The sequence below is a fragment of the Bacillus rossius genome, chromosome 10 (assembly GCF_032445375.1).
Source record: "Bacillus rossius redtenbacheri isolate Brsri chromosome 10, Brsri_v3, whole genome shotgun sequence".
NCBI lineage: Eukaryota > Metazoa > Arthropoda > Insecta > Phasmatodea > Bacillidae > Bacillus > Bacillus rossius.
Window position 1 is genome coordinate 37841089 of NC_086337.1, and position 16034 is coordinate 37857122.

General features: G+C 39.0%; 1 protein-coding gene across 1 annotated transcript in view; it reads left to right on the forward strand.

Annotated features, from left to right (window-relative positions):
• LOC134535978 (pH-sensitive chloride channel 2-like) overlaps positions 1-14806 on the forward strand; it is a 42047-nt gene extending 27241 nt beyond the window's left edge. The window contains exons 2-9 of the mRNA XM_063375446.1: positions 2327-2501; positions 3023-3252; positions 6735-6817; positions 7633-7818; positions 9043-9198; positions 11270-11435; positions 11675-11855; positions 13627-14806. Of these exons, the coding sequence (XP_063231516.1) occupies positions 2327-2501; positions 3023-3252; positions 6735-6817; positions 7633-7818; positions 9043-9198; positions 11270-11435; positions 11675-11855; positions 13627-13902 (1453 nt within the window). The 3' untranslated portion in view covers positions 13903-14806. The remainder of the gene's footprint in view (positions 1-2326; positions 2502-3022; positions 3253-6734; positions 6818-7632; positions 7819-9042; positions 9199-11269; positions 11436-11674; positions 11856-13626) is intronic.
• The last annotated feature ends 1228 nt before the right edge of the window (positions 14807-16034 follow it).

Below are 16034 nucleotides of genomic sequence, written 5' to 3' on the forward strand. Positions count from 1 at the left end.
TTTCACCATTCCTCTAATCGATATTTCGTTCATTTGAAAAATTCACAATTCGCGTACACATTTCAAAGGTTTCACAAATAAATTTAAAAAACATTAAAATACATGAATAATAATATCAATGTGCCAGGTCTAACCATAATTCTGAAACAAAATCTTGGCACACATTTCTGTAACGTCGCGATGGAAAAAGAAAATATTTATAATCGGAAAGTATGTCGCACCGGCGAAATTCGTTGCACAAACGTTGTGCGTTGAACATGATTAACTACACAGCAAAAAAAAAAAAAATTGAATTTTACAAAAGTTTCCTTTGGAATTTGCTTGTGCAGGAAATAGTTTGTAATATTACAATACATATATTGTATTTGTACCACACATGGCTACGGTTATTTTTGCATACATGAAATACATTTTTCGAGATAATACTGTGTATACCTTAAGATAATTGACGCATAAATATATTTTTTTCAATTATGTTTTAGTCAAGCTTTTTTTAATCATAGAAAAGATAATCGAATATTCAACAATTTTACTTTATTATGTTTTACCGTGCTTATTAATATGGACAGCCAATACCGGAAAGCTATTCACAGGGAACGGTTTACAAATAACTTTAACTATTGGAGGTACTGGGACAACTCAAAGAATAAATGCCCGGTTGAGAATCCGAACCCAGTATTACTACGGACACTATTTTGTAGTGATAGAGTTGTTTTCATGTTAATGTGAAAATTTAGAAATATCTGTAAGTTGGCATGAATATTTCTGTCCCATTCACGATAACAAACTACAGTGTAGGAAATCATTTTGTTCGCGCTACTGTTATTCCTGCACTAACCTTCGCGCCAGGGAGTAACTGCTAAGCGGGATGGAGCAGTGGTCAAACGCTGCACTCGCACTCCAGAGGACTCCGGGTTCAAGTCCTGGTACAACCATCCTGGTTTCAGTTTCCCGTGTTTTATTACCGAGATCACTCCAGAACAATACCGGGCTCTTCCTTAATACGGGCCACGTCATATTCATTCTCCCACTTCCCTCAATCGTGCCTCCGTGTTTTACCATACTCAGTAAACTGTATGTGGAAGAGACTATCAGAGCCACGTTCAATATTTTGTTGAAAGCATCCTGTACAAGCATTACTAATTTTTATATAAGGCAATTTTCTTTATTATTGAATTTAAAAAAAAGACTGTCACGCTATAATCTCAGGCAATAGTAAAAATAGTAAAGATATAAATATACATGTGTAAACTAGGATATATGTGAATATATGTGTAAACTAGGATATATGTGAATATATGCATATATGCATTTATATGTGAATATGTTTATATATATGTGTGCATAACATAATGCCGAGCGGGATAAATACATAGGGAAATTGTGTTTTCAACTACATTTCATGACCGCGAATCACACTATTTTCAGCGGGACAATATGGCAATGGCAAGGTTAAGGGCTCCGCCTACCCGGGCACACATACGGTACGCAGAGCTTCAGGAAAAACAACGCGATTTCAAAACTACTCAAGATATCGGCGTGGGGTCTGCTTACAAAAAAGCATTTAAGAGTTCGCTGAGGGCCCAAAAGTACTTTTGATATCGGATTAAGTTTTTAAACTGTATTTTTAGAAGAGCGAAAATGGCTAAAAACGCATGTTTTCAGAGTAATTTTTAGACGTAAAACAACCGGTACATATTCTTGAAAGCACTTAAGGAACTTGCATTACACCTTCATCTTCATTTCTCGGTCAAATAATGTTACGGTCACGGCTCAAATTTCACAGTTATCCTGTGACGACGAGAAGACTGCGCGCCAGTTCAGAGCCTTGCGCTTAGAGGCTATACCGCGCTAGAAGCACCAGCGAGCGTTGCGCTTATCATCCCGCCTCACTAACACACATACACCCCTGACGAGGCGGGGTGACTACAACTACGTCACAGCATGCTGTCTCCCAGGAGCTTAGCCAAGGGGTGGGGGGGGGGTGGTGTTTAGGGGTTCAAATCCCCCCCCCCTTAGCACGAAATCTATAATTAATTTATTATTCATCACTCAAACAAATTTCATATTAAAATTAATAAAAAAATTTTACCATTACAATATTTAAATTTAAGAACCGAAAACTGCTAAAATAGCACTATTTTACAACTTAAAATCCAAATTTTCCCGGGGGAGGACCCCCCGGACCCTACGCTTTAATACGGGGGGGGGGGGGGAGGGGGGCCATGCTTCTTAATACACAAATCCTGGCCACGCCACTGGACTGTCTCCCGACGCCACGATCCCGACATGTCTGAAAGGAGGCGGACCGCGCCGCTGCTCGCAGGTCGTGCGGCGAGTGGAACAGCAGCGAGCCGCACAGCAGCACGGAGCTCATGATGCACCTGAGCGACCCTTGCCGCTACGACAAGTGGACGCTGCCCGACTCGGGGGACGCGCCGCTGAACGTCATGACGCGCCTGCACGTCTACTACCTCGGCCTCGTCGACGCGCACAGCCTGGTGGGTACCATCTAACCCCCCCTCCTACCAATGGCGGCTCCAGGAAGACCTCTCACACACAGGAGGGTGCAGTTAATGATCATGACATTGCCCTTGGGATATTCACAAAATATATGGTCTCAAATACCATTGGCGTAGCTGTGTTCATAAAGTTGGGGGGGGGGGGGGCACAAATAATGACTTTGATGTCATGTAAACCCATTCCCCTCTTACTAAGACGGGGGGTCCGGGGGTCCTCCACCGGAAAAATTTTGATTTTAAAAGTGCAAAATAGCGCTTTTCAAACTGCTTAAATAGCACCATTTTCCACTTTGAAATACAAATTTTCCCGGGGGAGGACCCCCGGTCCCCCCGCTTCAATAGGGGGATCCATGATTCTTTATAATAAGATATACTGCCCCCCCCCCTTTTGGAAATTTTGTTGTTGCGCCCCTGATCAGGGGCGTACGCAAAAATGAAATTCTGCGTACGCCCCTGATCTCCGAGGAGTGTTACGCCAACGGTCCCGTGACGATGCGCAGCAATTCACGCTGCACATCCTGACGCGGTTCCGCTGGAGGGACCCGCGCCTCGACTACAGCGCGGCGAGCCCGCGCACGCGGCAGGTGGTCAGCGAGGGGTTCATCAAGGAGCACATCTGGAACCCGCACGTGTACCTGGTGAACGAGCATGAGTCCAGCGTCATGGGCAGCGGCCAGAAGGACGTGCTGGTCACAGTCGACCCCGACGGCATGGTCAGCCTGTCCTCCAGGTGGGTTCCCCCCTCTCGCGTCGTCACCGACCCCCCCGGAAACGGATCATGTCAAACGGAGACGGATCTTACGGAAACAAGTTCCCACAACAGCGCGCAGACCGACACGGACCCGTACGGATTAAGCTGGGCGCACAGTTGAAAAAAATAACAGTAGGTCATGTGCACAAGATCTGACTCATGTCTTAAAACCCTAATGATTAGAGACCTGCAAAATTCGCGGATTCATTCGGTGATAGGCTAGAATTCAAACACACATACCTCTTAGATGATTTTGCTATTGGCTTACTGTTCATCTGGACGAATCTCAACCAGTTATAAACCCTCAAGGCCTCAACCAAAGAAGGATCGAATCACAGACAAACCAGTTGAGACGACTTACAAGTCGGTAGCCAATGAACTTGCGTTATTTGCCCGAGTGTACAGGGGTATGTGCAGTCTATCCTGAAGGCCATCGAAACCGCGAATTTTGCAGGTCTCTACTAATGATTCACAATAGCGCATAGGATGGTCGTGTGCATGAGAGAGGTATGTACATAGAAGGGAAATGAATATATTTCGTTTCTGCATGGCGCAACAGCCAATGAGTGTAAAGTAGGATGCAATTTTGTTGGGACTAGAGAACTGTTTATGATTATCAATAATATTGTGGCAATATATTGTCGAAATACACATTACTATTTTCTGGTGTTTGGTATTCCTGCTTTAAAAAAAATTAATTTATAGGTTTAAAAACTGGTCAGATGCCGTGGGATGATCATTTGGTAGTTAATATAATTATTTATTAACACTACAAACATATGTCAGATGCATCGCGAAATTTCATTGGCTGAAATGAACCGATTTCGCACAGGTAGTGTGCACAGTCGTGTACTTGGCCTGCTGTGGACTATTTTTTATTTTTTTTTTTTTTATTTTGAGACCAGCTTAAGTTCGGCAATACTGAGTTCTTCCGTTTACGTTGCTCCGTGCGACCAATATAAAGCCGAGTACTTGGCTGCGATTGTAGCCATGTTTGTTTATGTTCCAAATACATTAAAAAATTGTTTCAAGTACAAGAATATTGATTGATTGACTTGCGATTGGGCTTCAGCCCGGTGGCAAGGAGTTCCACTCCCACTCGCCCAATTACTGAAGCCTCTTCCTCCTTTCTCACATCCAGTATCTTTCCCTCGATCTTATTCCACTCCCGCCCAGACCTCACCAGGAATACTTGCCTTCCTCTTTCCGTTCTTCTCCACTCTCTCTGAATCTTCCACCCATGTTCCCTCCTCCCTCTTGTGTTCTATTATTACTTTGTGGTTTATTTTTATTATAAATGTAAATTCTGCCTGTACCATAGGCTAATATCGAAAAAAAAAATATTTTTTTTTTTAATTAGATTAATATTTCATAATCTTGAAATGCAATCTCATTGGTTGCCATTTGTTACGTTTGTGTGCATTGTGGAAGCAGCAGACGCGATACTGAAATGTTCCGTGAGATCCGTCTCCGTTTCCGTGTCATTGTAGAACGGGCCTAAATGCTCTGCTGCCGGCGCGGTGCTGGTTCCAAAGTGTTTGTTTGCATGCTGCAATAGACTGCGGTGCTTGGTCGATGAGCCTAGATCCACATCCCAATATTAATCCAATACACGAAAACTCCTTCCCACTTCTTTTTTATATTTTTTGACCCTACAGGACCTGCAAAAATCAAAAACGTCAGTTCCATAGTTGCAAACATCGAAATTTTTGTTTTCAGGAGTGTCAGTGTCGAATCCTGATTGTGCAAGATTGCCCATATCACCATCATCGTCATCATCAAGTAGCTCCGAATTTTCGCAACATTCTTGCAAGTTTCTCCATTTCAGTTTTGGCATAACACAAAAAAAAATGTGTCCTGCTTACGACATTCTAACATTTTCCCGCAATTAATATTACATTAAAAGGACGTCGTCTTGAACGATGATTCCAGCGCGGGTTCAGCAGTGACGGTCATCGTGAAACCACGATGATACCTTAAATAGGTTAGAAGGCTAGAAGATTAAAAGCAAAATTTTCCTAGATCTGTCTGATTTCCTTCAAGTATGTTTATATTCTTCTGTGTCCTCAAGTTAACACTAAACGACACAATGCAATTGATTATACTTTGCCAATTTTTTTCACATTTAATTTAAAAAAAAAAAATATTGATCATAGAGTAAAAACTGCTACAACCAAAGTTGTAGGTACCAACTTTAGTAGATTTAATTTTTAGTCAAAAGTTGAAAATGGCCAAATTATCAAACAAAAACAGACTTGTAATTTTCACCTAATCAGGGTGAACCCAAGCATCAACAAAAAAATCTCGAAACTAAACCGGGTCTCCCTAACACCCCCCTCCCTTGCTGCTAAGGCTGACAACATTTAAACAAATTGTTTAAATAAGCTTGCCTGATTTTTTAAGTTTGGTGTATGTGTAATTCATTTAATGGAATACTTTAATTAAAAAATAATAATTTTTCGCTTCCAAATCCTCTAGTGGTAGGAGTGGGTCGGGGCAGAGAGATCCGTGAGACTTCCCTCCAGTTGATGCAGAGGGGGCACAGGGGCACAGGGGCACAGGGGCACATGGCTCCCCCCCCCCCCTTGCACCCAGAAGGGTAAAACATGCCGTGGATAATACGACTTCTGAACTCTGAAGTAATAAAAAGGTTTTATACTTTCTGGATCCACCTCTTTGCCCGACTGGTATGTTGTTGGTGTCATGGTGTATGTCAATCAGAGGCTTGTGAAGGGTGGTAAAAATGCAAGTGGGTATTTAAAATTAAAACTGTATGTTGTGTGTTAACTTCTCTCATTCAGGCAAGAGCCAGTACACATGGCTCGCTGTCAAGTCTTTGCCAGGCTCCGGCGACAACCCAAACTATCACAGACATTTGGACGTACACAGATGAAGCATCACTGTCTTAAGTGAAAATATTGTTTCCCCACTTTTTTTTTTACCCTTTGTTATTTCAAATAACACAATTAATGTATAAAATAGGAAAACTAAACAGTGAGAGCTCTGCGGCAGTGGCGGATACAGGAATTCATTTTAGGAGAGGACTGATTTGAAAGTATAAATAAAATTTGAATTTTCTGAATCTAAAAACTTAGGTAAAAAAAAGGGGGTTTGGACAGTTGCATTATCATTCTCAACATACCACCTTCACCAAGATCTTGAATATTTCTTAGTATCTTCGGGGGGGGAGGGGGGGGTTTTTGGATATACACCCCCTATCCTATTATGAGTTAATTTGTGATTAAAATACTCATTATTTTTATGATTGTATTTGCATTTTGGTGTTAAATGGTGTTGTTGACATACTTTTTGGTATTATCTTAGGTTTTATCACAATTCACCATATAATCTTGGCCCTTTGAACTGTGGTTCATACACAAAAAAAAATGTTCTGATAGAGTCCTCCCTTACTACTGCAATGCCCTAGTTTTCAGCTAATGGAAAATGTGGGTGGATTATAGGATGAAGATGAAGCTATCCTGCCTTATGGACCTCCAGAAATTTCCATTTGATGAGCAGAAATGCCCTCTTGTCCTAGAGAGCTGTAAGTAATTGTTATTCTCTCACTTTAATGTACAATGTTCCATTTTAAGTGTACCTAATGAAAAAGTTTACTATTCACAAGAAGTCTGGTTATTTTGCTGGTGAATCCTTTGAATTCCTACTTTGAGCCAGGCTTGCCATCTTTAAATTCCTGTTCCAATTCCTTGGTCAAGTATGGTTCTCAATACCTTGAATCACATGACATTGTTCTATGCAACGCGAATACGGGATTTCAGAGTCATTCTCAACAAATGACTGTAACAGGAAATTAAAGATGGCAAACTTGGCTCAACACAGAAGTTAAAAGGGTCACACTATATCTTGTGTAAATACGAAACGTAGTCAGATGTAGCATATTTAACATAGCTATAGCGCAAAGAAGGTAGGTTAATAGAGTTTTGGGGTTCTGATGAGCATGCAAATCACAAAAAACATTTGTGGAACAAGACCATGTGAAATGGCCATAATGTTAACGATAGCCATCCTATGGGAAGGGTGGTGGGGGTGATTGTCCCCTCCCCTTTAAAGTCTATTCATTTTTTTTCAATTATTATTTTAAAATTTTAGTGCTATTATACTGTGCAGTTTTTCCTAACTAAAGCACTCTTAAAAAATAAAATAATAGTTTTGATAGTGAATTTTCAAGATATCAGAAAATACATTTCAAGGGGTTATGGACTACCTATTCAATTGGAATATATTACCCATCATCCAAAGAACTCCAGCCCTCTGCCCTCACCAAAATTTTAAGCTGCATCCGCCAATGAATGTGAGTTAAATTCATTCATGTTGAGGAGTTTTGCGCGATGACCGCAGGGACGTACAACTCTAGCGAGCTGGTGCTCAACTGGGACCTGGACACCCCTGTCTCCGTCAACAAGGATCTCCACCTGCCAGAGTACAACCTCATCAACATGTGGTGCAACTACAGCACCGCCACATACTCCATCGAGAACAGCAACTCCAGCATCGCCCCTTTCATCCCCTACTACACCCGGTTCGGTGAGTCACTTATCCCGCGCGCACACAGTGAAACAAACAAAAAATATTGGCTTTAAAACATGGAAACTTTTTCAAAGGTTGAATAAGATATGTTTATTTGTACAGATTATATGCATAATAGTTAGTTCAACTAACTAATTGAGAAAACTTTTAAATGGAAATTTTTTTAAAGTTAATTTTCTGGCTCTTTTGAATGCCAAATACTGGCTCGAAAAGTTTGATGTTGGATTTGGAACAAAAAAAATACATCTTCTTAGGTCAGAGCTGACAGTTACAGATGTATAAAGTAGTAATATTTATAAACATACTTTTTAGTTTATTTTTATAAATAAATTTTCAGCATGCTACAGACTCAGCAGTTTTATTCACTAAAACTTTCTGTTGTTAACCCCTAAAAATGCTCTCCTCTACATCACAGGTGCATGCTGTAGGCTTAAAGTGGTCCTGTACTTTCTCCATAATTTTCGTTCACAACAAATTAATGGCAAGGAAAGAAATTTGCCGTGAGGTTCAAATTAAATCCAACTGATTGCATTGCTAGCTAACTAGCATGTAATAATTCTTAATTTAATGTAAATAAAGGTTATATTATAATGCATTTAAATCATACAAACCCAATAGACTACAACTGTCTGTTACCCAAGGTCTTTGGTACGGTTGGGAGGGAGGGGGAGGTCAAAATACCCTGAGCCCAAGTACCAAAATATTTTTTTAATGCTTGTGATTCCCCTGATAGTGGGAGAAAAATTACAAGTCTATTGGTAATAGAATATATTGGATACTGTTTACAGTTACGGCCACAGTAACGTTTAGTCTTTAGACTAAAAATTGTGGGGTTTGAAACATTGTACATTAAGTAATGGGGAGGATGACTGGCACAAAGTCCTCTGCACAATTATGATAAAGCAGATATTTTAAGCAGCACTTAATAAAAGGGCTGATATTTTATAAAATCGTCACTTTTTCTAAAATATTTAATCTTACAAAAATTACAAATGTTTTATACATTTCAAACTTTGTAGAACTAATTTGGATGCTTGTTTGTGGGCTCTTATAGTGGCAAACAGTAAAGAAAGATTGTCTGTTAGGATTGTCATTCTCTTTAACAATAACATTGTCATAACATTTAAAAAATTACCTAAATAAATAATAATTTTTTTAATATGTAAAGTATATTCCTAGTGGTTTCCTTCCAATGCTACATATTTCTTGTGTGTGTCGCAGCGGGCAACTACAGCTCCCTGGAGGTACAGTTCCACCTGGCCCGCGAGGTGGGCCACTACATCATGGACTACTTCATGCCCAGCATCCTGCTCGTGGTCGTGTCCTGGGTGTCCTTCTGGCTCGACCCCAACGCCGTGCCCGGCCGCACCGTGCTGGGTGAGTGCCCCCCCCCCCCCCCCCTACCCAACCATCCTCGCCTCGTCTCCATCCATGCTTGCCGCAACGTGCACACATCTCCACGGCAACTTCCATTTACCCCTCTCTTCTCTAGCATGGTGCTCTTTAATCTGTATTCTTCTAATCGGCACGTCCTGCGATCCCGCATTGATCGAGTCGCTTGCCTTCAGATTTTTTTTTGGAGTGAATTCAGGCTTGTTGAGTGCAATGCAACACGATTTCAGAACTTTTTTTTTTTCAAACCGTCATGCTCCTGTGTCTTTTCCTTGAAACAGAGCAGCTTATTCATGGTTTTGTACCCTCTTGCGCAATCAAAAATTAAGGACATTTTTAAAGGACCCCTGAACTTGCAACGCCTTTACCACTACCAAGAGGTAGAAAACTATATTAGCAATTTCACAAAATCCCTCAAGAAAATAACAATGTTAAATATTTAACGCGCTTCAATTCTTATAGATACACCCATATTGTCCATAATTATCTCTGGGACACGTATCTAACCAAAGCTTAAAATCTATCTGAAATTCAAAGCCCAACATTTTTTTTGATCATATTTATATTTACTTTGTAAGTTCAAAGTAATATAGTAAAAAAAAAAAAAACAGTTTTGAGTTTAAATGTGAGATACAAAATAAATTAAAAAATTTGAAATTATATATAAAATCTAATCACGAGGCCAGAAATTCACCAATTATACTTGAACACTCGAAACGTATTCTGCCAAGTCGGACACAAAATAAAATTAAAATTCTAGCATTTATCCATTACTTGCATGCTATCAGTCTTTATTAAAGAGTTTTGAATGATTCTTGGTGGAATTTAAGGACTTTTAAGGGCCCTTATTCAATTAACGACAAATTAAGGATAATTAAAGATATTAAGGAAGTGCACAAACCCTGTTATTCAGGGTTCTCACACTCACACTTTATCTCATTTCTTTGAGGTTTTCCCAATCCCATTAAAATATTTTTCTCTGTCTCATCATAATATCTGGCAAAATAAACATATATATAATACAGTAAATATTACTATCACAACACATTTCGACAAACAAACATTACAAGCAAAATTGACAATAAAATGTTTCCCTGCACAATATAGCTCTACATTTTAGACTATTATCATTATCATGAACACTTCGTAACCAACATTGCCAGTCTTAAAACGATAACAAACAAACTTGTTTTTTATCAAACTTTGTAATACCTTACCAATTATTGGATAAGAACTAGATATTAAAATTCAAATCAATTTATTATTAATCAAATTAAAATTAAATCAATACACATTAGCTTGTACACCTTACGCTTAATTAATGTCAGTAAAATTCGTATACAGATTTTATAATTAAAATACGTGCTGTTTTAAGACATGGCATGAACAGTATTAAAAAATTACTGATGGGCGACTGTTTTGTAGTTAGATATTGACTATTTCCCTGTTTTTGTTTTTCTTTCAAGTTTTGATTATACCAGTGTTTCCCTGTTTTACACACATTCCATATCTGCGGGAACCCTGATATTGCAAGTTGTTCTAATATTGTATTGTATATTCATTTTCTTTGGTATTCCCATTAAAAGTATAACAATGATGTAAATACAGCAAAATTGTTGAACCAGCATAGCAGTAGTTCTAAATGTGCTTTATTAAAGAACCTTTACTATACGTAGCTCTTTGTAAATTGATATCTTTCAGTCCTCTTAAAGCACCACACATTTTTAATTTCCTGGATTGAAAATACTTACATCTGATGATGCACCGAAATATCTACTATTCATCAATTCAATTACAGATGGGTATAAAGAAACTAAAAAAAATACCATTTAGTTCATTTGTTTAACAATATTTAACAACCTTTGAATTTACCACTTAACATTTCTAGTACAAATTTTGTTTCTTACTCTGAGCACGTCCCTACAACTTTATATATTAGTTATTTCTGATAAATGTTTATGAAAGTCTCATCTAAAACTACGATAACTCTTGGAATCCACTCATTAAACGTACTTGAGCTGTAGCCATGTCTTACAAGTGTCGTGCGCTGCCGCAGGTACCAGTACCATGCTGACCTTCATCACTCTCACTCGCAACATGGGCAGTGCTCTGCCTAAGGTCTCCTACATCAAAGCCACCGAGATATGGTTCATCGTTTGCACAGGCTTTATCTTTGGATCTCTGGTGGAGTTTGCTTTTGTCAACACCATATGGAGGAGGAAGTGAGTATATGTAAACTTAAAAGACAAACAATCACGTATTATTACTCCTTAAAGTTAAAAACTCAATCAACCACATTCAGAACCATGACAGGTTTAGGTTTCCAATAATATTGTAATCAGAAAAAATTGTGTTACTTACTCCTCGCAAGACGTTTTACCTGTACTATAAAGCTCAATCCTTTCCAAAGCTAACAAGATGGAACGCGTACAAGTACAATGAAGTCTTGTGTCCGACACAGAAAGAACGTGGAGCTGAAGAAGGTGAACAGCAAGTACATCCTCAAGTGCACGCTGACCCCGCAGCTGGGGCGCAAAAACCTCGGCTCCTCCAGCAACATCGACCGCTGCCAGTCGTGGCCCAACGTCGAGAAGGAAATGGGCTCCAGCAACGACATGTTCTACATCGGCAACTCCAACAAGGTGAGCTGGACTCGCACGTGAACTTCGGCCGAAAACACCTGCCCCCGGGGTCGTGGAGAGAGAGGGCGGGGAGAGGGTCTAACACCCAGGGCCTGGATACTAGGGCCACCTGGCCGAGTTTCACGTTTGTTAATACATTGCATAGAAAACCTGTGATAAGGCAGACCACATTTACAGTTATGGCCACAGTAAACTTTACCAACTTTTAGATTTTTTTTTTAAATTGTGGAGTTGAAAAAAATTTGTACATTAAAAAATAGTGATGGGGCCCAACAAAATATTTTGCCCCCCGGGGCCTTTAGTTTCTCTCGACTATCAACACAAACTACCTTACGGGTGTTGCACTCTCGTGCAGACTCCATGACAGGATTCCTACATGATGTGGTGAACTAACTTACCCTCTTGTGGTGTGGTACCACAGAAATGACAGCATGAAATACTTTCCAAGATGTTAGCTTGAATTATTTTTTCCTCGACAACCAAAAATTTGCATTATATTTCCAACACCACGCTGCCCCTTAAAACAAATGTGCATTTCTCCTAGTGGATTGGACCATCGTTCCCTTGACACCCCCCCGAGTCCATGGTGAATTTACACTTTAAACTTCAGGTAGCAAATTCTGTGTGGTTTAGGTCCAAGAGAAATATGGGTTCTTACTCCTTCCATAAGCAGGAGCCAATAGACAGTTTACAGTTTCTCAAGTACCTGTTGGACTGCAGTCAAGCATGGAAGTCAAATATACCACGAAATTTAGCAGTCACTAATTGAGATCAATCTCTTTTAATTTATTTAAGGTTAATGTCCTCTTGAAAGCAAGTTCATTTGACGTAGTAACAAACAACTAAACAAAACAGAGCTATAGGTGAAGGAATCTGCCACAGCAAGAGCGAATATTCCATGGAACCAAGGCAACTGTTGGTTCCCCTACTTATAGGAGAGATAAAATGTTATTAGATTCTGAATGGGCTAGCCAAAAAAAAATTAATTCTATATTATTAATAATTTTCAAACGAACACACTCAATATTTGAGACAACATTCTTCACTCCGATCTATTGTCTGTGGTCCGCTCACAGCCGGACTGGGAGAACCAAACCTTTGCCCTGCTTCCCTAGTTACAACAATGAATGCATGTGCATTATGAATTAACGTGTTTTTAATGAATGGCTTGTTGAAACAACAGTGACTCTGTAACAACTAAATCCAGCAAATATCTTTCAGATCCTTAAGGCCCGAAATGGATTGTTGGAAATGTAATGTAAAACTTAAATTCGTCCCTCGGAAGGTTTAGGCCGTGGCTATACACTGCAAGGGAACCGAGAGCTGGCTTTGCTTCCTCCAGCCATCCAAGCAGCAGAGGGGAAGTAGGGGACAGAACATCTAGGTGGAGGGAGAAAGAGAGATGTCTCTAGAACATCATTTCCCAAAAGGTGTTCCGCAGAACCCTGGTTCCGTGAGTCAGGACAAACGTCATATAAAGCAGGCACAATTATTGTCAAATAATGTTCTTTGAAGGAGTTGGTGTTCCAACAAAAGAAAGTATATCATAGGGTTCCCTGGCCAAAAAAATAATTGAGAACCGATGCTTTAGACAAAGACAAATTAACCAGTGTGCGATTTTTGATACTTAGAAGTTTGGTTCCTTGACTTTGAAAACCATCCTAGTATTTACCATGAGTGATTTCAATCGAATGTCATACATGTCGAGGTCTTGAAAATATTTGAGGCAGTTCCGTCAGGACTGACGCCCGCGCGCTGTGACATTTCGCAGAGCAACAGCAACACCCTGACGGTGAACTCGACCGACTCGATTGCCACCAACCCGTGCCCCGGCCTGGGGGCGGGCGGAGGACAGCACGGCTCCGAGGACCTGGCGGACGTGGTGATCCGCGTCCCCGACGGCACGGGGGGCGGGCCGACCCAGCGCGGCTTCACCACCATGACCCCCCAGGAGATTGCCCAATGGATCGACAGGCGCAGCCGCGTCCTCTTCCCCGTGGCCTTCGTCGTCTTCAACATCCTCTACTGGGGGTTCGTCTGGATCTGACCGCCCGCACTCGGCTTCGTGCGAACCGACCCGACACACTTCCCAAGAGCTGGCGCAACAAATTACTTGCATGCTACGATATGTTCAGCAGAACTGTACCATTCACGAAACACCACAATTTAACTATCTTCAGGATTTCATTAGCCTTTTTTTTAACTACAAATATAGTTACTTCAATGTTATGCTTACAATATGTAAAAATATTTTTCTCCCGATGCATACAGATCATTATATTTACGTAATTCATTAGATACTTTTGATGTTAAAAAGGTAGTTTCCTACAATAAGAGAATGCCAAAATGATTAATTGTAAATATTTTGTGATATAAATGTTAAATGACAATAAGCTATACTTAAAAAGCAATCAGACTGACGAAAGTGTAAATGAAAATATGCTTGTTCTGTGAAAAGAGAAATGTGATGCTGTATCACAAAAATAAGTTAAAAGACATGTTAAATAGCTTTCAAGTCATTTAATACTATGCCAATTAAGTATTAAACAAGTTATGTAGTTTTTATTTTCAAGAACAGTGAATGAAATAATGAATGAATAAAAGAATGGATAGAATGAATGAATGAATGAATAAAAGAATGGATAGAATGAATGAATGAACGAATGCAATTTATCACTGCGCTATTTAATGACTATGTTTCTGAACCACTTTATTTAAAGTATGTATTACATTTTAGGTTACAAAGCTTTCAGAAGAAAAGCTATGAAGCCGCTAAAGAATTGTATATATTTATTATGATACATAGATTTCTTCAATTATGGATGTATGTTATTTAAGTATATACACTGGTGGAAAAATACATACTAAAGTGTACATGTTTTTCTATGTGATCAACATACAATATGAATGAAATAAACCAAAGTGGCTGTGACAGCTGTTTACAACGAAAATGACTAGGTATGTTCTTTAAACCTAAAGTACTTTTGGTGTTTTAGATTAATGAACATTGTAATTGTTCCCACTATCAACAGTCCCCATTACACGTTTCTTTACAATGCTTTCTCTGTATTTATACCATCGTACTAAGTGGATTTTAGAAAGTAATTTAAACAACATATCTTTCAAATGTCGAAAAGCTAAACAATGTGCCTAAAAAGGCTATGTGGTGAACTCTTATAGTGAACCTTTACTCAGCCAAAATTACTCTACTGAACTTATCACAATACATATTGCTCGCACAGTCAAATGACTAAATAAAAAAAATTTTTAAAAAAGTTTTTTTTTTTTAGGCTAAAATACTCTGGTAAATTGCTTGGGCCTAAGATAGGCATGAGAAACTAAAGTAGTACACAAAGTACAAACCAGTTTTTTTTAATTAAAAAGTTTTAGAAGTCTGAAATTGTATTACCATATTTTATAATGGTAAGTACTTTTGTTTTACCCCAAATTTTTACATTTAAAAAATACCATGAAAGCTTGTTGATTAGAGACTTAAAATAGAACTACAATTAGCTCCTGGAAAAGGAATCAGCAATGGTCTATGTAAAGAAACCACCACAGCATTTACCTGAATTGGTTTCAAGAAACCGTAAAAAACCATAAACAGGATGGTGACAAAGAAATAAATTTGAATACAGGTACTCTGGCCCTTTCTTTCTGCACTTCTACCATATTTTACCCAGAATATCCCAACGTTTATAATAAAATGGTTTAAAATAATAAAAATATTTTTTTTTCATAAACAGTAAAAAAGTGGACCTACACTATGTGTCATGTATAAGCCATTATTCATTAGGCCTAATTTTGACATTAAATTTTATTAGTATCTGCAAGGCTTGCACACCACTTTAACAAACACATGCCTAAATGTTATAATATTAATTTTTCATTAATTAATAATCTTGTAACATTTTCTTAAAACATGACATTTACTTGTCAGGCATGACATGCATTGTTAATTTTTTATCATTATTTCGCTTTGCCAGATAATACGGATTTCCTTTTGGTACGAGCAGCATGTTGACATCAGCAATAACAGTGCCACTTGCCCAAGATTTGCCAACTTCAAGGCCTTGCCGTCATAAAAAATAAGTGTGCCCAAAGCACATGTCCACTGGCAATTTAACTCAGTTCGGTGCAGTGTAAAAAAACATTAAGATAAAAAGGCAGCAAGTCCAA